The sequence below is a fragment of the Mesocricetus auratus genome, unplaced genomic scaffold, assembly GCF_017639785.1.
Source record: "Mesocricetus auratus isolate SY011 unplaced genomic scaffold, BCM_Maur_2.0 Super-Scaffold_100676, whole genome shotgun sequence".
NCBI lineage: Eukaryota > Metazoa > Chordata > Mammalia > Rodentia > Cricetidae > Mesocricetus > Mesocricetus auratus.
This window is the reverse complement of record NW_024429266.1, coordinates 187072711-187099501: the sequence shown is the minus strand read 5'-3', so window position 1 is coordinate 187099501 and position 26791 is coordinate 187072711. Positions and strand designations below refer to the sequence as shown.

At 43.5% G+C, this 26791-nt stretch overlaps 1 protein-coding gene and 1 long non-coding RNA gene across 7 annotated transcripts in view; one reads left to right on the top strand and one right to left on the bottom strand.

The window, feature by feature from the left end:
• The window catches only part of LOC101822885 (C-type lectin domain family 2 member E), a 98451-nt gene extending 80117 nt beyond the window's left edge, over nucleotides 1-18334 (bottom strand). For 2 of the 4 annotated variants that reach the window (XM_040737399.1, XM_040737398.1), the window contains exon 1: nucleotides 17525-18334. In XM_040737399.1, coding sequence (XP_040593333.1) covers nucleotides 17525-17576 — 52 coding nt within the window. In that variant the 5' untranslated portion in view covers nucleotides 17577-18334. Of the gene's footprint in view, nucleotides 1-4052; nucleotides 6384-6558; nucleotides 6666-7185; nucleotides 7365-9811; nucleotides 9944-17524 lie in introns of those variants that run through there. The other 2 variants (XM_040737397.1, XM_040737396.1) reach the window with 2 other exon arrangements.
• Nucleotides 12717-21067, top strand: LOC121136668. Of its 3 annotated transcripts, XR_005873722.1 has the most exons (3): nucleotides 12717-12920; nucleotides 13197-13378; nucleotides 18330-21067. It is a non-coding gene; the product is annotated as an uncharacterized LOC121136668 (long non-coding RNA). The 3 variants fall into 3 exon arrangements; XR_005873720.1 differs by lacking the exon at nucleotides 12717-12920 and having other exon boundaries at nucleotides 12928-13378; nucleotides 20772-21067; XR_005873721.1 differs by lacking the exon at nucleotides 12717-12920 and having other exon boundaries at nucleotides 12928-13378.
• Nucleotides 21068-26791: the final 5724 nt, after the last annotated feature.

The following is a 26791-nucleotide window of genomic DNA, read 5'->3' as shown; positions in this document are numbered from 1 at the left end:
TTAATCCCAGCACTAAAGGAGTATAAAAGATAGAAGCAGTGTCTTCAGAATTCAGTAGGAGGCATTCAGTCTCCAGCCACACTAAGAGGTTACAGTCTGAGGCTTGGGAGACAGCATCAGTCCATTCAGCCTCAAGTGGAGGTAAGAAGTGGCCAGCTGCTTTGCTTCCCTGATCTTCAGCTTGAACCCCAGTATCTGTTTCTGGGTCATTTATTTATTGTGGTACACATGCGTTTGTTTCAGGAGCGTGTGCAGAACTGATCCATAAGCTTATGTTCTGCTCCTGAAACCCCATCTCTTTTGCCTGTCAAGTCCCCCATTTGGAAACTCCCTATCCCTGAGCTTTATAAAAAAAAAATCTTGTCTCCTCACCTCAAAAGCTGGCCTCTCAAACCCCACCTTACAGCAGACAGCCCATGTACATGAATAAAAAATGTGTCTTTTAATTACTTTGGTCATGAAGATTTGGGTCAGTCCAATCGTTGGTATTAACATGTACAGTAAATATTTAAAACTGGCAAATGCAAAATAATTTGAATATGAGGAAGTATTTATTTATTTTAGAAAGCATGTCAAAAAAAGAAATGTTGTTACATTGTTTCTGAAATAAAATGATTGAAAAAAGGGGGGGCTAAATGAAGTAAGAATAGAACATTGAGAAATGTTATTTTCCTGAATGAGATTAAGCTTACATTTATCTAAAATTAAAAACCTAGACTCAAGACAGACACAGTCTATTAGAACTTTACATTTTTATTTCATTTTATTATTTATTTATTTATTTTGCCTTATGAATACAGCAAAATTTGAGGATCACAACACAACTTTATTGGATTGGTTTTCTTCTACCATGTGAATCCAAGAGTCAAACTCAAGTTATCAAGCTTAGTGGCAGGTACCTTTACCTCCTGAGCCATGTGACTGGTTCTGAACATATGTTTTAATAAAGAATAGACTTGTCCCATAGAGTGATGCACAACTCTAATTCTAGCTATCTGGAGATTACATAGAGACCTTGCTACAAAACAAAATTTACAAAAGGAAACAGGGTGGGTCCAGGTCTGTGTGAGGTTTAATCTATATATCAATGTAGTAAGATGACACAGTCAAGAAAAGAGATGCATGTGACCTAGTGTTTTGTTATTTTGGGGACTTGTCAGTCCAGTGTAGTGAAAGGTAAAACAAAAACAAAATTAATTTGTTTTTACGATAAATAATATGAAAAGTATTTCAAGGTTAGGCATCAAATGCTTAAGAAGTTTCAGTAATTAGCTTTCTCCTGATCTTCAATAAATATGATAAAAGAATAAAATTAAATGGAATAGAATTAAAGTTAAATTACTTATGAAATTCTTTTAAAAGAGGTAAATCAAGAAAGAAAAATGGCATTGCTTATAGCATGTTCTTAGCCCAGTCATTAAAAACTTAAAACTGAGAGGTAAATCCAGAACAATTTTTACAAACATTCCTCATGAATTAAATTGCAGAGTGTATAGTATTGGTTTTAATCCTGTCTATATCTCCATTCATGTTGGCTATTGAATTTTGTGAAAGAATGTTGACTGTTTCTACAAATATGTAGAGGTCCCATGGAGTGGGGGGAAGTGACCCAATAAGAAAAAGAACAAGGTAGACTTTTCAGTGTCCACAGACCCTGTGAGACAAATGGATCCAGTTATGAAGCATGTCCCAGGATGTTTTCTATATATCAAAAGTATATAGATAAACAAAAACTCATCTACCTGACCACCCACAGATATATGTGCCCATAAGATTCAGGTGCAATCATGAGATTACACATACACATCACATGAGATTTACACTACAATGCAGGCATTCAAGTGAGCAACAGTTTCCAGATTTGATGTTCCTGCAGTCCTTGGTAGGTTGACATCTGAACAGTAGTTGTCACCTGCTATAACTCTCATGGTCTCTGACATCTTCCCTGGTTTTGGTTCAAAAGCATGTAAATCTCTCTAGGGTAGTGAGCAATGTGGCTAATTGAAAGTCTGAAGATGACTGGAAGAATAATAATGATTTTGAAATTAATAATAATCAATAATCTATATTGATAACAAGCTGAGAACTAGGTTAACCATCTTGTAGGTGAGTTGTATATGATTTTAGAAAATCTCTAATCTATAGTAAGACAGAAGAGTAACAAAAATCTATGGTAATATGACATGATGTGGCTAAACGTGTCTAAATATTATGATTTTTCATTATCTAAAAGGAATGGTTGAGATTAGAGTGTTAATTTTATCTATTAGTTGTAGGAGTGAACCCCATAAAGCTATCCACCCATGAGGGCGGGGACAAGTAAATTAGCACAGGTAGAGATAAAAGGAAGCGAAAGGAAAAAGGACCTCCTCTTTTGGAAGCCGGCCATGCGTCTGACTCCCAGCTTGTGTGATTCTCTCTCTCTTGTAAATAAATATATTGTATTCCCTATTGCATTAACTATCATCCATATCTGGTAGCAGCGGTGGGATTGGAAGCCCATGCCTCTGTGGCTGGTGGCCAGCTAGCTCAGGCCTCCGAGGTGAGAGCTATCCTCATGGGCCGATAACTTTGTGGGGTTCACTCCTACAATTAGTTTTTTATTAATTGTATTACTTTGATTAATCTGGATTTGATGAAGCATAGTTAGATAAGATGATTCTCTAACTCTAAAAGCCTATTTCTCTCTCCTCTTTCTGGGTAAATGTACACACACTGACTGAGTTTTTTGCTTGTTTAGAAAATCACGGCAGCATCATAAAGTTCTGATTAATGGTCTTTCAGTTTGTTTGGAGATGTGCCCTGAGCTCAAAGACCTTAAAAATAAACCTATGCTTTCCCTCTGCATCTAACTATCTGCACTCTCTGCTTTCACTTGGGCCTGCCTCTTCATTCCTCCCACATAGCTCTCCTGTTCCAAGAGGTCAGCCAAACTCAAACAGGCACAATGCTGCTGTTTGTCTCTCCAGCCTGCTACCTACAGACCTCATCTAACTCTTAAAGTCTCTTATCCTAATAGTAGGGACCTATTTCTTCAGCTGTCTATTTGTCTTTTCATTGAGTGCCTGTCTACTTTGCAGGCATACATAAAAATATAACCACAAAATATCTGGGGGGTTTTGACCAGTTTTAAAAGTCTGAGTATGCAGGTCCTTTCTGTTTTCTACCAGCTCAAAAGATACCCCCCCCCTTATTTACCTATAAAACAGCTATTTTGGTCTACTACTATGCCTAATTTATCTCACGATGCACTATAAGGGACCCCCCGACCCTCGGGGGTGAGGTGATGAGGGTCGCTACTAATTTGGTGGGCCTTCACGAGCAGATCCGATCTGGAAAGTGAACTTCAAGAGGTTAATGGAATCAGGCTCAAGACAACATTTGCTGATGAAGAGCCTTTATTTTTTGGGGCGCGCTGGAACTTATAGAAGAAGGACCTCAGGGGGTGGTACAAGCATGTCAATCAAGTCTCAATTCAAATATACACCAAATACGGTAAAGACAAAGCTGTAATTTTCCATCAGTCATTAGTTACATTCCACAAATGCTTGTCAGCGTAAGTCAGGTGCAAGAATTAGGGAGGGGCAGGAAGTATTCAACAGAACACTTGAATCTTTTGTTAACAAAGACAATTACTCTGTAAGGGTACTTCCCCCTGGCTAGGTGGGTGGGCTGCCCTGTGTTAATTTAACTTTTATGGTTAGCCTTTTCCTTTGTCTCAAGGGCATGTGTGCTCACAGTCACGTAGGCAGAAGGCCAAGAAACGGTTGACAGACTCCATTTTGTTCAAGGTTCTAGCAGTCTCCAACATATAAGGATTTATAAAATTGCCAATCTCCTTGTATGTTGTATTTATGGGGAAGAGCTTTCATTTCCATGTTACAAATTCAATCGAAACTTTTATCTTTAATGCTAAATTTAACAAGAAAAAATTCTAACTCTATAAAGGCAGCAACCTTAAATTATAAACAGTAAAAAAAAAGTTTGCTTTAATTATAAACTTTTAAAATAATTTAAAAATGCACAAGCCTATTGATTAATCACCTAACTACTAACTTATAAACTGTTAGAGATAACTTTACTTAAATTATAAACGATTAAAAATAATTAAAAGTAGGGGCTGGAGACATGGCTCAGCGGCTAAGAGCACTGACTGTTCTCCCAAAGGTCCTGAGTTCAATTCCCAGCAACCACATGGTGGCTCACAACCACCTTGAATGAGCTCTGATGCCCTCTGCTGGCATGCAGGTAGAAGATTGTGTACCTAGTAAATAATTAAAATATTTTAAAAAATAAATAATAATTAAAAATAAAATTTAATGCCTAGATATTAAGGATAAATTTTGCTTAAATTATAAGTAATTTTACTTACAAAAGGACAAATACATAAAAGTAAATAAATTTAACTAAATTTTAAGCTATTACTAATTCAAAAACACAGATTGACTAATATTACAAATATTATTCAAATATATTCATCTTTAAATATATTATCTTATATATTCAAAACTATACATATAAACATACTATTATTGATACAAATTATTGCTTACCTCGCGCCCTGCCATTTAAAATATTTAAACTTCTCAGAATAAACAAAACTTATAAGACTTATATAATGATAAAAAATAAAAAGACAACATGTTTCAGATTTCCTTCCCTTTTTATGATATGGTTATATTAAGATTCCTAAAGTTCAAAGTTTAACATTAATAATATTCTGAGGAACAGTTATAATAGGGACTGCTTACTGGTTAACCACAAGCTTAAGATTCTATTTTCCCTTTGGTCATTTCTTAAACATAAACTGAAATGTTTCTGATTTTGATGGAGACATCTTGATTTATCTACATCCAATCTTCTAAACAAATAAAAAGGAATCTACCTGACCATCCACAGATAATTGTGCCCATACGGTTGAGATGCAATCATAAGGTTACATGTACACACCACATGAGATTACACATTACAATGCAGTATTAGAGAGACACCAAACTGCTCTAACAAAAGTGAACAACAGCTTTCAGAGTCGATGGTCCTGCAGACCTTTTCTGGAAAGGATTAACCTCCATCAGACAGTCATTCCTCTGGTGGGTTGACATCTGAACACTAGTTGTCACCTGCTATAATTCTCATGGTCCCTGACAAGACCAAATTGAAGGGGCCCAATCCAGAATGTGCACTATTCTCCATCTTTCATATCTCTCTGTTCCTCAGAGTCAGGCTGGTCATGGGGCTGGGTAGTGCATCAGCGGACAGAGCCTTCCAGAGGTCCAGGGCTGCTTCTTACCACCCCACCCATGCTAGGTTTTTTTGAGGAGGACCAATCCAGAAAACGAACCGTTCTCCATCACAGACATCCTGATGTTGCTTAGAGCCAGGGTGATCGCAGGCTATCACTGAGATGAGTCCTGTTGTTGCTCAGAGACAGGGTGATCTTCCGGCTGGACAGAGCATCTGCAGGCATTAGAGTTCCAGGCCTCTGCATATCTCTCTGCCCTCAGTGAAGGCCGGCCCACTGGCTCATTAGGTGTGACCATGGTACCTGTGACCTGAGGGCAGCTCCACAGCAGTGCTGTCTCCAGTTGGGACCAAGAAGCCACCCCACGAGCCACCATCTTGAACCACTGTGTAAATATCTTTAAAGGTTCTGATAACAAAGCCTACAGATGTGTCAAGGCACATTTATGGGAGACCCAGTCATTCTCTCTGACACTCTTGCCTGACTTTCTAACAACAGGGCCTCACTTTGGTTCTGGCTTGGGTTGCAGCAGCTGTGGCATCGGTGTCTGAGGCTCCCTCTTGGCAACTGCAAACCCGTGATGAGGCCGGATGCAGTATGCCCACATCTGTGGGAAGACGGTGCTGAAGAGACTCAAATCCTCTGCCTCCCCTTCTAGCCTTCTGCAGAAGCCCTGTGTTGCAGCCATCTTGGCTCAATCCTGACCTCCCTTCATTTTGTTAATGTACCAGTCAGTCAAAGGAAGAACTAATGAAAAAATTTCACTATCTGATCATAAAAGTGGAGGTCACTAATACTGATGTGACCATAATTCAGGTTTAAGATATGAGTACAACCGCATACCAAAACACATATGTAATTTAGAATCACACAAGTATCCTTAAGTATAGTCCCCTATGATTGTTTTAATGTTTGATATCACCAAAGATTATGAATTGATTTTGATAGTTTTATAAGATAAAGAAATGAGGCTGCGTGTGTAGATAACATGTTACAGACCTCTCATGACTGCATTGGCACAACACAAGCTGTGAAACTTTGGGGCTTGCTACAAATCCACCTCCTCTGAATATAGTTCCTGCCACTGCTGATCTCATTGCCAACCAGGTAGGCACATTCTCCTTGTCCTCGGGGGGAAGTCCTATAACAACAAAAACAAACAAAGTTTCTGCGGAGTCTGCCACTGCATTCACTCCTGCAATGATATCTCGCCAGCACAGTTCACTTCACATGACACTGCCTTTCATCTCCATAGCCACAACCCTCACATGTCACAATACATGATCACAGTGCAAGGAAAAGTGTTCTGAACATACACGTTTTTATACTCAGTGTTGTCGGTCCACATCCAAGCATGTTGTGATGATTTCCTGAGCAAGCCGATCCAGTAGTCAAAATCCCCCTTGTATCTCATCAGAAAAGCCTGTCATAAAACACGGAAGGGGAAGGCATGTGTCTCTCAGCTTCAGATGACCCTTGAATCTCTCTGCCCTATAGTCTCCTCTCAGGATGGCAGCAGGTTTGAACTGAAGGTCACTGACTTTGGAACCTAAATAACCTTGAGTTCTTAGTGGATGCATAGTACACTGACAACCACCAATCCTTCTGAGGCTGAGAAAGTCCCTTGCTAAGCCTGTACTTGCAGTTGTTAACAGCTGTCGACTTAGGTATGGATCACCTGTCAGCTCAGACAAACACTTAATACGACAAACACATTTCAAATGTATGTCTGCACATGCAGGTTGCCTATTAGAACTACAGGAGAAAATGTCTTTGGAAGGTCTCCGGGCTATTTTCATCACACTTAGCACATACTAACATGCCCCATGTTCCCTGTATGCCTAGGGTGAGATCCTTTCTCATGCTTCATATTTAACTCCCCTACCTCAAGGCAGTAAATATTCATCAGACAAAACAACAAACAATTCCTGATCCTTTCTTACCAGCTCCTCCTGGCTGTCAAATCGAGCTAGCTGGGCTCCTTGTGCCATGCAGAAGATCTGGCTGAATGTCCAGTTTCTCATGACATCAGAAAAATAATAACATTGATTTCCAATTCCAATCCACTGTCTTGGACAAGCAGCAAAGAATTTTTTGTTTGAGTCATCTTCTGGCTTCCTTGCTTTTGAAATGACAAAATAAAGAAAACTGCTTACTTCTCTGAAACTAACTATGGATAAATACCAGCACACAGAACATGACATGGTCAAAATACATTTTTGATACCAAAACTTGATACAGACCTTCCTGTTATTATGTCACATATGCATGAAAATATACTGGCTCATGTTAGACGCTGTCAGAATGGCAATTATCAAGAAATCTCACAACAAATTTCAGAACTCTGTACAGAAATAGGGACACTTAGTTATTGCTGGTTGAAGTATAAACTGCTATGTCTAGTATGGAGGCTTTTTTAAAAACTAGACCTTTTGTGACCCAGCTATGCCACTCCTGGGCATATAGAAGAGAACATTACATCATAACACATAGATTCCTGCACATCCATGTGTATTACTTCCCCATTTACAAGAGTAACAAAACGGACCCCACCTAGAAGCCCATCAACTGATAAACAGATAATGAAAATGTGGTACATGTATAAGACAGAATGTTACTCCGACATAAAGAAAAATGAAACTTGCAGGAAAGTGGTGACTCACTCCCTTACATGCTTGTCCTAGCCTATAATGTACAGTGTGAACAGCTCTGAGTGTGAGCATGTTGTAACACACAGAAAGGAGAACACGGAAGAGTGGCCTACGGTGACAAGGAAGGACAGAGTGCAGCAGAGAGCCTGTAAGCCATGAACAGGGCTATAAAGAACATTGTTTTTCTAGTTTCAACTCTGTGGTGTATTTTCTAATTTGTGGCTGATAAGTGTATAAAAACTTAAATACGGTGAAAGTCTAAAACCATAACCCAAGTTCCATGGCTTCAGAAAGTCTGCTCTAACTGTGGAAGTTCAGCCAGATACATAGGGTTTAGGACTTGGCAAGCATTGGAGTGGCTGTGTGATGTGTTCATTTGTGAGTCTATCATGATAAAGTGATTGTGTGTGTGTGTGTGTGTGTGTGTGTGTGTGTGTGTGTGTGTGTGTGTGTATAGCTCTTAAGGCAACAAGGGTTCTGAGAACCACTTTCATAATTGCCTTTATTTTTCCTTTAACAAATAAGAAAAAATGCATGGCTCTTTTTTTTGGTTTTTCGACACAGGGTTTCTCTGTGGCTTTGGAGGCTGTCCTGGAACTAGCTCTTGTAGACCAGGCTGGTCTCGAACTCACAGAGATACGCCTGCCTCTGCCTCCCGAGTGCTAGGATTAAAGGCTTAAATGTGTGTGCCACTAACGCCTGGCATGCATGGCTCTTTTGAAGGGCTACTGAGCCTAGAAATACATGGTTTGATAGGAAGTATTATATACTAGAAATGACACACACACACTTATTTTTAGTGGAGGGAAATTGGTCATAGCTGTTCCCAGTTCTTATACCCAGTACCATGAGGCTTTAACAAAAGAAACAAATGCAATGATCACTGAGGGTGACTGTTACTTCTTTTCAACTGTCTCTTTTCAGAGCTACATAGAATTTAGGCTACACTGACTAAGTCTTCTTGGCAAATGTTTGTACATGTTTAGACTTGTGTATTATTCATCAATGTGGTTAATGTTGACTTTATAAAAAGATATTATGAATTATGACTCCAGCTATGGCAGGAAAGCTGTAAAAGATTTTATCACGCTATTCAGAATAGTCTAAAACTAAAAGCTCAGGAATAATATATTTCTGGAACATTCTATTTAATATTTTCTGTTCATAGTTGAAGATATTAACTGTAGGGGCCCAAATGCAATTTCTCAGAAATATGCCTTAGCTCAATCCAAGAATTCTAGGAGCTCAGAACTCCTATTGTCTTTCAGATGCCAGCTAGTTACCTCCTTGTGCCTGGCCTCCTTGGGGAATGGCTCCTAGTTTGTGTAACAAAAGTTCTAGGCCTGAGTAAGCCTCAGCCCACCCTGAAGGTGAGTGAATATGTGCAGTTTTAGGAAAGTGTCTAGGATTAAAGGACATATTTGATATCAGCTCTATACATGATAATAGATGTCTTCTGCCAATGAATCATAGGGCAGTGGGGCATTGGTGTCTTCACTAACACTGCTACTCTCCACTGCCCTCACTTCCCTTTAGCTACAGTAGCCTCCCTGAGGCTCCTCCTTTGGGTTTTTTTGTTTTTTGTTTTTTGTTTTTTGGTTTTTTTTGTTTTGTTTTGTTTTTGTTTTTTGTCCTTGTTCTCTGTGTTGAACAGTTCCTCCAGGTAGAATAAGTGTCTAGAGCTTGCTGAATGTCATCTTCCCAGGGATGCTGAGCCGGGCCTCCTGTGCTCACCACAGCCTGTGCTGTCCCTTCTCTGCATCTTCCTGCTAGACCCTCAGTCCCAGACAACAGGAGATTCTGGTGTGTTTTCTCTAGAGCCCTTCCCACAGTGCCTGGCTCACAGTGATCAATAAGGAGTTACTACCAGTGTGAATGTGGACAGAATGCTGCAGAATTTGGAGAATGAGACACTTACCTGGCAATGACAAAGCAACAGAAAGTACAATCACAGCTACAGTGAGGACCGTGATCACTGCATAGCAGCAGTAATGCTTAGCAGGAGACTCAGTGGAGACGACACTGAGAGATTGTCCTTGAAGACTTTTACCTGTAAAATATGAATATGGCAATGTCAACTTAGAGAATTTCTTTTTTTTGAACTGATAACTCAACTAATTGACTCTATAACTCTGGACACTCAAAAATTATGCCTTCTATAAAGAATCATATTACAAACCACATAAACATATATTTATACACACACACATACATTCATACATATATACATATAAACTATTTACATCAAGGAAAATATAACATAAATAGAGTATAACAATATATTAACAATATAGACTAATAAAACAAAAGATAAACATAGAAATAAACACTGAAGATAATATATTAATATAATACACTCCAACATAATAAAACAGAATAAACAGGTATAAATGACACAATGTTATGTACTATAATACTATAATACATTAAAACATAAAATGAACATGTGGTTTTTCTGAATCAATTATTGAAATGAGGGACAGACTTTTCTCCTGTGTTGTTCCACTGTGCATGGTCAGAGAAGTTGACAGACAATTGTGTGTGACAGGACAGGCTTGTCCAAATTTGACCCTTGTATATACTTCCTCTTCTATTTCTTTTGACGGGGAGAAGAGCTGCGAGAATTTCTTAAAACAAGCTAAAATAAACTTAGCACAAAAACCCACCTTACAATTGCCTACAGGTACCTGAAAGGGCACTAAAATCCCTTTCAATGAAGGCCCTGGTCCATAAAGGATGTCCCTGGTGGAAAGAAGACTAGAGATGCTGGAAACAGAAATCCAGCCAGGGGCCTTCTGGTTGCTGAACTAGAGTGAATCATGAAAGAGCAAGAAATAAAAGGAGTGGCTCAGCAGTTAAGAACAGTGGCTGCTCTTCCAGAGGCCCTGGTTCAATTCCAGCATTCACAAGTTGTCTCACAACCATCTGTGATGAGAACTGGTGCCCTCTTCTGGCCTGCCGCATACATGCAGACAGAACACTGTACATAATAAATAAATAAATCTTAGGAAGAAAAAACAAAAGGAGTGAGGGTGAATCATGAAAGAGCATGAGGAAAGAGCAAGAAATAAAGGAGTGAGGACCACAGTGAGAAGCAGCAACAGCAGCCAGCTGCATTGCTCTCCATTAAAATTAGAAGGGGTAACAGAAACATTAGGGGGAAAATCAGAGCAACTAGACCTATTAACAAACTAAGAACAGAGGAAAATAGAAGCATCTATACACAGCAAAACTGAAAATTAGGCATAAAGGGACTGTCCCACCCCTACCAAAATTATCCACTGAAAAACAAACAGAAAATCCTGCTGCAGTCTTCTTCATTCCCAAGAGTGCAGTAATGAATGCTTTCCCAGCCATAGGGAGCAGGAGCAGGATGTCTGCTCACTACTCCAGGGTGACTTTCACAGGAGTGCCAGCCAGAGCAAAGAAATAGGGTCACATGACTGGAGAATGGCTCAGCAGGTAATAGCAGGTTCAGTTCCCGCAGGATAGCTTACAATCTTGCCAACTCCAGTTAGAAGGGACCCATCTCCCACTGCTGGCACTATTACCCTCCAAATACAGCACCACTTACAGAAATGTCAAAAACATAAACTACAAATCTAAATGAAAAAGTTCATAATCAGCATAAGGAAAACTACATGTAAAACTAGGAAGAAATCAGGGCAAGGCTGGAGAGTTGGCTCAGTGGTTAAGAGCACATCTGCTACTCTTGAAGAGGACCTGGGTTTGATTCCAGCACCCACAGAGGATCTTACAACCATCTATAATTCCAGTTTCAGGAAATCTCACACCTTTTGTGGGAGACTTGATGGCAGAGTGAAACTCTAAGACTGTGTTAACAAAATTTACCTTGGATTAGGGGCAGAGCCAGAAACTAATTGACAAGAATTAGCCATAGAGAGTACAAAGGACCCAAGAAGACAGATACAGAGACACACAGGAAGTGAAGTGAGGGACTTAGAGATTTCATGGTCTTTTGTCTGGGACATGTGGAGAGAGACATGCATGCTGCGTAGCCACTGAAAAAGGGAAGGTCAGGGGGTCCTTCCTCCACCGCCTCTTTGATCTATCAGGTTTCACCCCAATATCTGGCTCCTGAGTCTTTATTGTTAATAGAACAACTTAGATAAAAAACAACAGATGCCCTTTCATGAACTTAGTGGGCAGACACTTCTAAACACATAAGGAACTGGAACACTCAATATTTCTCATATGTCAACAATTCTTGAGTTAATTTATATATGCAACAGTTTTACTTCATGGGGAGTGGATGCCTTCAAAAAGAAAAGATGTAACACCAAATTATATGAAAAGTCTTATGACAACTAAAAAGAAATAAGAATAATCAAGAAACGATCCTGAAAAAGAACAGGTGGAATTCACTGATCATACTGCCTAATCCCATGACTCATGAGAACAGGAATAAAGACAGCCTGATGCTAGCAAAAGAGGAGACACTAGAAAATGCAACAGGAAAAAACAAAAAAGAAGACTTCAGAAATTACATCAAACACACATGGTCAACAGATATTTCACAGAGATGTAGGTTTTAGACAGGGAAAGGCTGGCATCGCTCCAGTATGTATGTGCTACTGAAGTAACCTGGTGTCTGTCTGCTAAAGACAAGAATCAAGACAGACTGTAGACCCAAACAGGAAGCTTAATATTGTAAAGTCCTTTAATTCTTTTAAATGTGTGTGGGGGGTGTTTTTTAATCTGTCTTAGGCAAAAGTTGTCTTAGATCCAAGAATCAGTGTCTATATAACAGGAGGCTGATGAAGTAGACGTTGATGTGACTCTAACCCTTTTTTCAGAAAGGCAAACTTGTGCAGACGCTATGAAGCTGTGTGGCTATCTGCACAGGAAGTGTAAGATGTGGTGATGCCCCATCCTGCCCACATATGCCCATGCTGGAAAGGAAAGCCCGCATTTAAGTTTCAAGACAAAAACAGAAGCATTTATGTGCATATTTGTGAAAAATGGAACATTTGCAAGCATTCAAATATCCCCAAGCTGATGACAAGGTAAGCAAACTCTCTCAAAGAAACAAGTTGGACCACACCTGCAATTCCCTATTTCTTATGCCATTTACCAGGCCACAGTCTCTAAACTCATCAGCAAGCTTAAACAACCTTAAAGGCAGTGAGCCACAGAAAACTGTCTCCTTCCTTCCGGTGTATTTTGGAAAAAAAAAAAACTGCCACGACTCACTTCCTCCTCTCACTTCTCCACGAGTTTCCTGCCAGCTTCTCTTCTTGTGTAAGATTTAATCTGAGGTGCTTGCATTCTTCTGAATTCAGACAGTGTTCCTGTGTCAGTAGTGCTGTGGATACAGTCTCCTAGGATCTAGTCAACAGAGGATCTGACCTGCTATTAATAGACACTGTGTTTCCTGAAGAACAGAAAGCAAGGCTGTGACAATTGAAAGAAGCCAAATGTGAAGTCTCTGCTTCAGGAATTCATTTTATGGCACTCTGGAAAAGTAAGTGTGTAACAGCTGGGGACAGAGGTACATAGTGTCTGCAACCTGGAATGGGGAAGCTGCGGATAGGTGGGGAGTCTACATATCCTTCATAAGCTATTGTTTTAGATTTATTTTTGTGTATGAGTGTTTTGTCTGCATTTATGTATATATGTGTACTATATGCAGGCCTACTGCTAGGAAAGGTTCTGAAAAGTGTGTTGGATCCCTGGAATTGGAAGGGTGGGAATGTGAGCCACCATATGGGTGTTGGGAATCAAACCCAGTCCTCTTCAGAGCAATACATGTTCTTAATGGTTGAGTCTCTACATATCTTGATGAAGAATTCATGATTAGATGTTTTCAAAATCATGAAAATTTATACCAAATGAATTAATTTTACTGAATGCCAATTGTTCCTTTTACAAAGTTTCCACTTAACTTAAACCTTTGCCTTTTGCTGGTTGTCACACCCCTCTGTCCCATTAACAACAGAGAAGGCTATGCAGGACTGCAAGGCTTTAAGCCCTAAACTGTGGCCTTTGGGTTTGGGGTCCACACAAAACTCTGGACCTCCATTCTTTACTCTTTCATGTTCAATTACAGATCCAGTGCTTCTCAGACTGTGAGCAATCTGGTTTCCCTGGGACTTCCTCATTGATCCTCACATCCCCTATATATAGTGAATCTTGGGAGGTATCTAAACCCTTCATATTTTGAATGTATAGGCTTCCTTGTGATTTCTAGTTCTGCAACGTGTCTGATTTTAACTAGTTCTCTGACTGACGAGCAGTGTTAGGCTTTCAATGCCTAAGTAACTTCTCTGAACATGTCACCCAGGTCCACCCATGTTGTCACCAAAGACAGTCATCCCATCTTTTCTTATCGGTGCATAGTAATCCATTATATTTGGGAGTTGATGAGTTTGAATTATTGGATATCCTCCACCAATGCAATAAGGCAGTCAAACTGTATTAATAAATCCAGGTTTATTCTGAGTATACCAAAGGACCCCCCAGGTGGCTCTAGGGAAGGCAGGGGAGGGAGCATGAGTGTGTGGCAACCAGGTCTTAAGTGGCCTGTAGGCCTGGTCTTGAGCAGCCCCAGGGAGGAACTGATTCTTGGAGAGCTTTCTGAAGGGAGGGGCTGCTGCTTGGCGGGCTTTCTTAGGGGGCGGGGTCAGGAATGGGAAGAGTGCCAATGCAGTATGGAAAACACATCCACCACCCCCCCAGCTGCAGCTCCCCAACAAGAATATGTATCACAGTTTTCCCCGTTTATTCACTGATAGATGCAGCGGTGTTCCATGTGCTAGCTAATGTGAACAGTGTCACAAGACACAGTCAAGCAAAATATTTCTAGGAGGAGGAAGAAGGAAGTAGACAATAATTATTATATACTGTGTCAGATCTGGTGTTAAAGGGCACAGCAGGATGAGTACAGATCGCAGTAACTACTGTGTTTCTAAAAATAGTTCAGGGGTTTCTGAGATATTCACAATAATGAAGCAATGAACACATGTGTTAATTTTAATGTGCCAGTCAAAAACCACATCTGCCTCTGGCCTTGAGCTATTCAGGTTGGTTTAGCAGTAGCGGCCTCCACTGGCAGGAGAAAAAGCTTCCACAGACTTTGTTTTAAGCAGCCATATTTTGTCAGACCTGGAAGTCATGTGATGAAGAAGCTGCCATCTTGGAAGTTCACCATCTTTACTGCTTAGTCATGGGATCTGTTACAGTCTTCATGGTATTTGTCTAACCCCTAATCTCTCAGAAATGAGGGACCAAAAATTAAAATTAATAAAACTTTAAAAACTTGGCCCCTAAATCTATACAGAGAAAGGGAACTTCTAATGGTAAAGAAAAAATAAACTCCTTAAATCAGGAGTACCATGACTGAGCCCCTGCTCTCAGAGAAGGGGAGGTAACTGTCCACCACCTCTGTTAACATTTCTTTGCTAATTGCTGTACATAAAAATCCCCTGCCAATTGTAAAGATTCCAGGCCCAGGGGATAGCTGACAGACCCTGTGACTCCTGTAACCCTGCAAGCCCATGCCCTGTCTTATTTCACTCAAATGGATCTTGCTTAAAATATATAGTTTCTGCTTTACTCTGTACTTGGTATGACTTTAAGTATCCATGGAAACTGAAATTTGTGGCCTTCAACCTGGTGATCTGCCCCTTTAAAAGCTTCTCTTTTAGGCTGGTTGGCATCTCATTTCCTCCCCATGGAAAGAGATCCAGCTGGACAGCTTAAACAATGAGTGAAACCTTTTGCTTTTGCTTTCAAATTAGAGTGTCGACTCCTGGTTTAGTCTCTGGAATTCCACAAACCTGGCACAACAGAAGTACTTGGCTTACCTGAGAAACAGTAGTGCTATTCATGAGCTTTTCTTTTGGGATTAGTCAGATGACTTGAAACTGTTAGAGAGGCTTAGATGAGTTCCAGGAGCCAGGTGAGCAGACAGCAGATGAGGAGGTGAAAGTGTTAGAGAGATTGCACAGAGTTTGAGAGAGCTGGGTCCACAGTCAGCAGGTGTGGCAAATTTCACCTGGGACAGTAGCTTTGAGGACTTTCACAGCTGCTGAACCTGGCTGCCCTTTCCAGCCCACAGAGAAGCCTGAAGGAAGGAAGGAAATCTTCACTTTGGTAACTTTTCCCAGCACAGCTGAGCTCTGGCTAACAGGAGGAATATGTGACCTGGTGGCACCTGAGGGACAGCAGAGACCAACAGCTGCTCTCTGTCCCACAGAGCAGGTTCTTCAGGCTGTGTAAAGGGTCCTGGGTTGGTGTGGAGGGGACAGGACCCAGGCAGTGACTGGAGGCCTGGTGAGATGGCCTCCTCTTCAGTTTGTCCCCACCTCCCAGGTCAGTGTCCCCATCTCCACAGCAGGGACCGTCCACCTGGAGGACCCTGGCCTGATCTCCTGAGATTGCCCTCGAGATCACAAGAATCGTGAGCTCTGTTTTTCAAGAAATATTCTATTCCTAAGCAAAAACATTAAAGAGGGAGGAGAGACAGGTTCATTGTAGCTGCCTTTGCAGAGACAAGACGGGGTTCATGTCCAGCACCCACTCAGTAGCTGCAATTGTCTAAGTGCAGTACCAGGGGATTCAACTCCTTCTTTGGCCTCAGTGGGCACCGGGCATGCATGTACTGCACAGACATGTAGACAAAACGCACATACACAGAAGATAAAATTTTAAACATTAAACGGAAAGAGATTTAAAAGGAATGAAACATTAAACTGTTTTCAAAATGAAAGGATACAGTCTTAAAATAGAAATCTCCAGGGTCTTTTTCCACTCATTGACTATAAAGTAAAACTGCAGATGAGTTTGCTGGCGAGATCAATCGCACCCTCCTGAAAAACCTGGGATACATCAATAGGACCGAGATTGGTCCCTGATGCCATAGGATCATTCAAGGAGTATTCTGGTGCCCTAAGTAAGGGAAAGGAATTCTGACAGGCGGGAAGTATGGCTGAAAAGTCCCGCGGCTGGGGCAGGATGGGGCAGTAGAAGTCAAGAAAGGAAGATTTCAGCGGTGCAGAAGGGGCGCTGTAGGTGGGCACTGCATGGCAGCTTCGTGCCTGAGCATGTCCAAGGTCCTCCAGCGACCCTCCAGGAATCCAGACACCTGCTTTGTTTTACAAACTCAGAAAGGCTGTTTATCTCTCCCTGCAGCAGCAGGGTTATCAGAATCAAGTAAGGAAGGCAGGCCCCGGTGGCTACAAGTGTCTGTAAGACTGAGTCAAATGCAATCTGATGGGCAGTTTGTTCAACCCTAACACCTTCAACGCATGGCTATGGCCCTTTAATTACATCGAGTGAGATGAGAGTAAATCCCAGTGTCATTGGCTGTGTCCTCATTGCCTCACTCTGGCGGGAGAGCTAGCACAGCACAAATTCCGGGCTCCTGAGAAGCGTGCTTAACACGTCCCCTCTTGGTTGCTCTTCTCCAATCATGTTTAAATAATAAACGTCGAAATAGAATGATACAGAATTGCACCGGTGCGTTCTTACCCAGCACAGAGCTCCCCACCCCACCCCCAGCTTTCACCGACCTAGAGACCCCTGTGGCAGGCTAACAGGGGAAGAGTCCGCTCCCGGATGAAACTCCCCTCTCTCCCTTTACTTAGTTAACGATTCGTAAAATACGTACGATTTCCTTTCACGCAGTCTGGGAGGGTAGACTCTGCAGGTAACATTCTCATGAAGGCTTTACACCAGCTGTCTTCTTGCCCAAACAACGAATGAATTAATGGACGTTTGAAAGCAGAACACTTTAGGTAGTGGGCGGTTCTTTAACTCAGCTGATTTGGAAGCTCTGCCCAGCTTGCCAGTGATTTGCTGCTGCCTGACCAATGACCCTGAACTTTTGGCGAATAGAATCTGCTTCTTGGAAAACTGGCATTACAAATTTGGAAAGAAAGTGTGACATGAATGAAACGTGTACCGCAAAAAAATAAACAGAACTGAGGACTGTTTTAGATTTTGATAGTGCAAAGTAGTTTTTATTACAACAACTTCACACATTTCTCTCTGCAGCCAAGATGGGATGACAGGGGGTGTTTGACTGTCCTGCAGAAATCACCCTAAAAACAAAACAACCTCAAAAAAAAATGGAATGTAATTGCCAGCCCTTTTCAAGCCCTGTGAAAACGAAATTTCTAGAAAGAAGCAGCAACTTTCACTGACCCTGCTATAAGGTTAAATAGCAGTGACCATAGAGGATTTGGAAAACTGTGAATTTGGAGCCATCTTTAGCCCTCTTTTTAAAAAAATGAATTTACCGTATGCATATTGTATTCTTCTGAATGTATGTGTGTGCACTGTGCATGCCCTGGGCTCATGGGGTCAAGGAGAGCAGCAGAGCTCCTGGAGTTGAGCCTCCTCCCAGCCCTCCATGTCCACCCTCTCAATACCTGTTTATCGCTAACCTCACCTCTCACCTTTGTGACCATCAGGTAACTAGAAGACTAGCTTTCCTTGCAGTGTGTTAACAGACAGAGAGCTCCCACAAACCCAGAAGCTAAGAGCATCTTCAGGTACCATCTGACCCCTGTGACAAAGGTCCACCCACTTTGCTGCAACTGCCTGCCTCTGGTGTTTCCATCGATGTGCTTGAAAAGTGTCTTCACGTGTGGCTTCCTTTGGTCTGTGACTATAAAGATTCCATTACCACCGTGGAACAGGGAATTTAGGGTGATCTAAATGGGTCTTCCTGGGCCATGGTCACTCATTGTGTCTCCAGAGTAAACTCTTGTCTCCTTTGTGAAGAGAGTTGTGTGTCTGCACACAATGGGCAGTGACTGTCTGGGAACAGGATAGGAGAGCACATTGTCCTGTAGGAAAGTGCAGCAGAGAAGAGGCAGCCCAGATAACAGCAGGCTGAGAGCGCTTCATTGGAATAGAGAGGGGCCCAAGCACTCCATGGCGTGAAGGTTGAGCACACTTAAAGGTGCTGGGTGTGTGTGTGTGTGTGTGTGTGTGTGTGTTTACAGTTTGATTGGAAGCTGGTGAGTTCTGTTCCCTCCCCAGGCATATTGCTCCTGCAGGTGGAAAGGAACACTCACTCTGGGGCTGAGCCATTCCTTCTGGCCTGGGGCTACAGCTCAGAGCATCCTGACTCAATTCCTTCTAACCTGAGGCTCTTACTCAAAATATCCCAACTCTGGTAGGGTAAAACAGAAATTAGTGTAGATGAGTCCTCATTTGCTGGTGGGTCCCAAAGGTGGAGTGGGAATGTTCAGGATGCTTCCCGGTTAGAATAAAAGCTGCTTCTCTGGGGGCATGAAGAATCCAGAGATGCTCTAGTTCAGGAAACCATGCAGTCTTTGTTGGAGGAACTTGGTAAGATAGCACAAAAAAAAAAAAAAAAAAAAAAAAAACCAGGGGCCAAACAATAGAGTTAACATAATCATAACCACTGGGCCTGCCAAGGGCAAGATCCAACATCCCCAACCAGCGAGGGGCTTTCCAGAAAGTATTGTCTGCCCTCTCTCTGTGTTGATTCTTTGTAGTAATTGTCTAGCTTCCCCCCATACTAGGCCAGGTTCATTCACATCACAGCACCATTCTGCTCCTAGATACGCACAGGTGCCCCCTCTCTCGGCAGTCATTAAGTCCAGCCCTCTGTGGTTTGGAAGATTGCCACAGCCAGTGAATCTGAGTTGGTTGCATGGCTATGCTTTTTTTTTTTTTTACCAGGGTCAGGTCTTCCTGAATATTGTCATGGTGGAAGCTTCACCCCTGCCCCTGGCGTCCATATACCCAGAGTCTGGAGTGTTACGGTGGAAGTTTCACACTAGCCCCTCCCCCATCACTCTCCATACCCTGCTGCATCTCAGGAAGCCCACCAAACGATGACCCCTATCCCAGAGATGCTCAAGACCACTCCCACAAGGTTTTTAAACTGTCCCCCAAAAAACAGACTCCTGATTTTTCCAGTCTCCCATTTCCTCTCTGGGGGAATTGGAAGGCCGTCAGGGAGTGTTGTATCCATTAAATGTGGGCTTTCTAAATTCAGTTTGAATATGATTTGGATTGCTGTGTCTGGAGCGACACTTGTTGGGATGTAGATACTTCGCAAATCTGATTGGCTGTGCTGTACCTGTTGGAGCCCTATTGCTGTTGCACAGCTGGTGGTTGCCCCTCTAGAGCCTTCTCCAGCAGTATGGGAGTAGAATGAGGCTTCTGTTTTTCCTGATACTATGAACAAGATGTTAATATGCTTCCTGTGCCAGGAGAACACCTAACTCTGGAGTGAAGAAGACTGTGACACTTTTCATTCCAGGGCAGCAAATATAGGTACAATCCTGGGATGCAAAGCAAGTTTCACTTGATGCCCTTGCCTTGGGAACCAAATATATGTGGTTTGTTTCTGGTCCTACAGAGTCAGCCTCTCTGATTATCTGAGTCAGGTGTTTGGCTAACCAGTGCTAATCTGTTGACTAGTTGGTTTGTATTACATTATATTTTGTTTGACTTGGATAGCTGTTTTAGAAATAGCCTGTGAGTGGAGGTGGTGGGTTGAACAGCTACAGAGATAAAGACCAGAGCCTGATTATAGGAAGCATAGGATAATCAGGATATTGAAGGGTCCAGGAGTAAAGAAATATAAAACTGGAAGCCCAAACATATTGAGGAATACGTATGTATGTATGTATTATGCATGTATTTAACCTGGCAGCCGCTGTTAACGTTTAACAACCACTTTCTGCCTTTAGAGCAGACACCCTGGCAGCCGCTGTGCACACAGGGAAACTTTTAACAATTGTCTCCCGCCTCGCAGCTTCCCAGCTAGGCAGGTACTGTGGACACAGGCTAGCTTCTATGTATTGCCTCCATGGACCCCCTAGTTGAAGTCCCTGAATTTATACCTGTCCTCTGTGTGACTCTTTTCTCAGCCTTGTATTCTTTCACGGAAACACTGTGTCGGCCACAGGCTTTCACAAACATCCTAACATCCTACAATCAAAAGTTGTAAAACTTAAAATGGAATGTGAGTTAAGCCTGACCTCAAGGTTGTAAAGCTCTTGACCCCCCACCTGGTGCTGGATTTTACTGTAAGAAGAGGCCTGAAACCAGCGCCTGTTGCCACAGTTTCAGAAGACCAATGTCCGGTGCGATCCAAGTTAACTGGGAAGCTCTTTGTGCCCTGTGGTGACTTTTTTTTTTAATAAAGATTGCTTCTGGATTTATAGACCTTGGTGTTCTTCTCATTATTTGTGCCTCCCCCGACCCAACAGATATCGGCCATCAGAGGGGGTGGCGTTTGTGGGGAAGGTGTTGTTGACCTATTAAGGGCAGATGGAAGGAGCCAGAAAAGGCAGCAGTAGGGACACAAGCCTGACCTTCCTGCAGGACCGTGTTCTATGGTGGAGACATGGGGAGGGGTCATCTCAGTCTCACTCACGTGGAAGGATGGGCCATACGTCCCACGCCATGTGGGTAGATGAGCAAACGTCCACACCAGGAGGGCGGATGAGAGAAAATCCCCACTGGAGGAAACTGACTGCAGCCTTTATAGGGGCAGAAATGACTTCCATTGCATATCCAGATGCTGAGGCTCTGCAAGCGCCTTGGGTGTGTGGACGGCTGTGGGGCAGGAGAGTCTGGAGTGAACAACACTGGGTCTGGATCGGCTCTGCTGTTAGAGCAGAGTTAGGATACGACAGCGCAGTCTGTAGGGCCTCCAGAGCACGGTTTTGGACGTATTATGTTGTGGATGAATTTTGAACCAGTGTGAATGCACTGACTATCAGACTGGAAGCGAGTGTGAGAGCCCGGGTAAGAACGATTAGTTCAGCCATGGGGAAGTTGTGTGAGGGGAGGGGCCTGGCTTCCACTAACTGTGGGCTTGTGGGGTTCTCCAGTGCCCGTGTCAGAGGAGCTACACTCAGCAAGGGAGCTCATGGAGTTTACTTCAGCTAACAGCAACGCTAAAGCCTGGAGAGGCTCCCCCACCGCCTCCTCACACAGGGGACTCAGGTCCGCGCCACAGGGGTCCCCAGGGCCAGCTGAGGCCACCACCAGCCACCTGGCGCTGCCTTGGGGCGCTCGCCGACAGGGCGCGGCCGACGTCGCCTCCTGGGGCTCAGAGGCCGTCCTGCAGCCCCTCGCCCGGCCCAGGAAGCGGCCTCACCCGCCACACCGCTCTTCAGCGATTCCTCGGACTCCCGCCTCCACCGGAAGCTTCCTCAGCCAGACTCCCCTTTCACTCCACCCTCCACAGGCCGCGACGCCGCGCGCTGACGTCACCACGCCGGGAAGCCCAGCTCCGCCCACTGCCACAGCTGCAATCTTAGGTGTGGCCCGACGAGGGGCGAGCAGGGGAAGCGGAAGTCGACAGTCAGAGGGAAGGAACCTTCGTGAAGGAGTTCACTGAGGCTCTGGACACAAAAGACAGCCGACGGCCCCAGAAGGAGGAGCCACACTTAGCACGGCAGCCGCTAAGTGTCCAGTGCAGGAGGCGGCGCTTCCTGTGGCGGGCGAGGAACGCTTCCGTCTTCGCGTCTCTTTTATTGGTTGTCTTGAGGACACATGAGAAGGGCGAGTGGTGCGAGTGGACATCAGTCACACGTTAGTCCCGCCTCAGGACGCTGTTCTCTGTGGTGACGTCATGGCGTCACTGATGCTCGCACCCTCCACGTTTGCAACCCTCAGCTTCCCGGGTGTGGAGAAACCCAAGAAACCCGAGGGAGCGGCTTGGGCTGTGGATGCCCGGGGCAGGGGTGGAGTTTACCACGGCAGCCCCCTCACTGTTAATGAGGTTTTGTCACATACATTGGGGTCTTTTTTGTCATCTTCACAGTTCAGTTCTCTGGGCCTTAGAAAGTTCATCAGCTCAGGAAGAGTGGCGTGTGGGCCAGCCCTTGCAGGACTTGGGTGATTTCAACAACAAAATGGGAGGACAGAATATCCCAGCCCCAACACAGTTGCACGGTCTGACTGTAGAATCTGTTCCCGACATTCCGGGGGCATTTACTGCAGGTGATAACTTCTTCTTACTCAAAGAAGAGTGCAAGTACTATACGAAGTGAGAGGATGAGATTTCTCAAGGTGTGTGCCAATAGAAAGATCAGCAAACCAAAAATAATCTGCAGTTGTTGAGCTGTGTGGACCACGTTTCTTTCATTGCCTTGGAATAAAATATAGTTGATTCAGGGCTGCCACCCTCCCCGTTGGCCCCTTAGTGGATTAGCAGAGCAAGAACCTGTTCTACAGTTCCTGGCATTTACATCTCCTTACCCTGACTGTCTCTCTGTGGCCTGATAGAGGTTACAGTGCCATGGATTTTAGGAGCAAAGAAGCAAGGAATTGTGTAGCTGAGGCCACAAGCCCAAGCTTCAGCCTCTAGAGTATCTTCCTGTGAGTGCTGTCTTAAGGGAGAGCAGCTCCTTGTTTCTTTGGGTTTTTTTTTGGGGGGGGGTTGAGTATGCTTTCTTAGTTGTTAGCAGTAGACAACTTAGGTAAATTAATAGAAAAGCAGTTATAAATCGTAAAGTACCATGCAGGGATGGTGTACTTTGATAGCTAAGAGCTCGGAAGCCCACCTACATAAAGTGGGCTCTCAGTAAGGTAGTTTTAAGTGTTTTTGAAACTACTAATAAAATTACATTTTCATTCCACTTCTAAAAAAGAATCATTGGTTTTGGGTGTAGATGTTCAGATAGGAAAATTAACATGAAGCAAAATGTTTAACTACTTGTGGGCTTCTAAGAAAATGTGTAACTTGTGATCTCAATGTGATTTTTTTTTTTTTTTGAGGCAGGGTTTCTGTGTGTTACTTTGGAGCCTGTCCTGGAACTCACTCTGTAGACCAGGCATGGACCAGAAACGCCAGACTTTAATGGGATTTCTTATGTAAAGATTTTCATTTCTTTTGGAAAATATGTAACTTTTGGTTATGAGATAATTGTTTCTTTCATAGAAATTTTTGTTTTAGGGGGATGGAGGGAAGGCTATGGAGCAGGGGTTGCTTTTCCTGAGGTCCTGAGTTCAATTCCCAGTAACTACATGGTGGCTCACAACCATCCTTAATGAGATCTGCTGCCCTCTTCTGGCCCACATACGGGCAGAGCACCATACAAGGGAAAAAAGAAAAAAGAAAGAAATTTTGGCTTAGAAAATATAACCAGAAGTAAGATTAAAAAAATAGGAGGGCCGGGCGGTGGTGGCGCATGCCTTTAATCCCAGCACTCGGGAGACAGGCAGGCGGATCTCTGTGAGTTCGAGGCCGGGCTGGACCAAAAGCTTCCAAAACAATACAGAGAAACCCTGTCTCGTAAAAACCAAAAAAAAAAAAAAAAAGAAAAAAAAAGAAAGAAAAAAAAACAAGGAGGAAGAATAAGGAAAGATGTAAGGGGAAACATCTGGGAAGAGGTAAAAGGAAACACACGTGAAAGAAGAAGAAGGGAAACAAAGGCTGTACTCTGGACAGAGGGAGGGTTAGGAAATCTCAGGGCTGATGAGGCCCTTGAGTGAGTGTGTAGTGAGGATGTGCAGGGGACTGTGGAGTGAGATTTTGTTTGTCTCAGGAATGAGCAGTGCCCCTGGCCAGGGTTTAGGGACAAAGTGGCCAGCCTAGAGTGACTATGTCTAGCTCTTTAGAGAAATAGGCCATGGGGTGACATGTGCCCCGCCCAACTTTTGGCAAAGTATTTTGAGGGCTCGTTCTTGCTGTGCATGTGAAGAGATAGAAGTGCTTGTATGGTCCAGAAACTCTAGTGAAGAATTGAGAGTAGACTGTTTGTGTTGATGGGGAAAGAAGGGATTAAGGGGGAAGGTGTCTCCTCTAGGGGCCCTTTAGTGGCATGAGAGACAGGCTGAGCAGCAAGGGAAATGTTGAGGATCCATATGCAGAAAAATGAAAAGTCTGGTAATGCAAGCTGCTCACATTGGTTTGTGGGTGGGGAAGGTAAGGAGTTCTCCCTCATGAGACTGACAGGCCCACATAAATGACTGACAGCTGGCAGTTCTGGGCCTTGTCCCTGGAAATCATATACCCACAAGAGACAGCTTAAGAAGGGTCATGGAGTGTTGGAGATAGGTCTGTGGAGAAGAGCTGCATAAGAGGAGGTCACCTGCACACTGGAGGAGATGAGGGGACAAGGCTAGGTGGGGTCCTGTTGTAAGACCTGGACAAAGTAGTGGGGGCTGTCTCAGAATCCCTGCAGCAAAGCCATCCAGGTGAGTTGCTGGGCAGGCAGAGTGTCTGTGTCTTCCCATGTGAAGGCAAAAGAGGCTTGGGAAAATGGTATAGAGGGATAATGAAGAAGGCCTCTTTAAGTTCAAAGGCACACCGGCGCAGTGGTGGTGCACACCTGTAATCCCAGCACTCGGAGGGATCTCTGTGAGTTTGAGGTCAGCCTGGTCTACAGAGTGAGTTCCACAACAACCTCCAAAGAGAGGAGGGATGGAGGGATGGAGTTTGGTTGTATGCCTTAGCAACCACAGGGAAGGTAGGCACAATTGCCTGGTTGTTTTTCTGGAAGTCCTGGACCAGGTGATAAGTACACCTCAGCTTTTTGACACCTAGTTGGGAGCTTTGTGAAGAGACTTAGAGTTAAAGGGGCTGCTTTCAGAGACCAGGGAGGCAGTCAAGCTCAGCCATGGAAGTCTGCAAGCATGACAGTGGTGAATCTTCAGGAGACAGACTGCTGAGGGAATCAAAGCAAGCAGGCTTAGGATTTGGGTCAGCATCCAAAGAAAGCTATAAGAGAAGCCCTGTCTACACACACACACACATACACACTCACACACACATACACACTCACACACACTCACACAATACTCACACACATACACACACTCACACACATACACACTCACAAACATACACACTCACACATACACACACTCACACACATACACACACTCACACACACACTCACAAACATACACACTCACACACACACTCACACACACACACACACACACTGAAAGAAAGGAAGGGGCCCCTGCAGGTGGCACACAGGGAAGGAAACTCCCATGAAGAGACAAAAATGAAAACCCGGTACAGATTGACTTCCTCAACCTGAATCAGACTTCAAGGAGTCTAGTAACAGGCTGTTTACAAAGATTTAAGCCCAGAATAGTTTGGGGCAAGGAACAACCTTCCTTGTATAATACAATCCACATTGCTCACGGAAGCATAATTACATGGATACTCAACTCAGGGTACCTGTCAATTCTTCCAAGAAGATGGGTTCTAGAGATACACTACCTGGACTAGCTTAATGGCCTAAGGCTCTGGTCTGGTCTCTGTTGTACAGATAATGGTGAGGTCATTTGGACTGTTAGTCACCTCTGGCCTTCTTTGTGAGAGCTTGAGGGAGCCTCTGGCTATCGGGATTACTAGCCACCTCTGGTCTTGGTTATAAGAGCTTGATATGGCCTGGCCCAACAGGTGGCACAGATCACTAGGCTGTTTGTCATTTCCAGTTCTCAGCTTTCTGGATGGAAGAGCACATTTTACATCTTTTCCAGTGGAAAGACAACCTGTATGCTTAACATCTGGGTTTCTCTAGAGATCTCTGGGTAGGACCTTCATACTATGCTCCCAACAAACAGAGAGAAAGAGGCAGAGACAGAGAGAGAGAGAGAGAGAGAGAGAGAGAGAGAGAGAGAGAGAGAGAGAGAGAGAGAGAGAGAGAGAGATGATATAAGAGAAGGGAAGACAAGGCTATGTTTCCTGAGTGAGAAAATTGTTCATTATGAGGCAGGATAGAAAAACAGGGACAACTATGGGGACTGAAGAAGGAAAAGAAACTGCTCGCTTCTTCAGAGAAGGTGAGAAGACACACGACACACTTGGAGACACAGAAGCTGAGAGCACTAACCATCCCTTAATCCACAAAGCATGAACACACCCAGGATCCCCTCTCCCAACGCCATTCCTTACAGATCTCACTGCTAAGCCTGA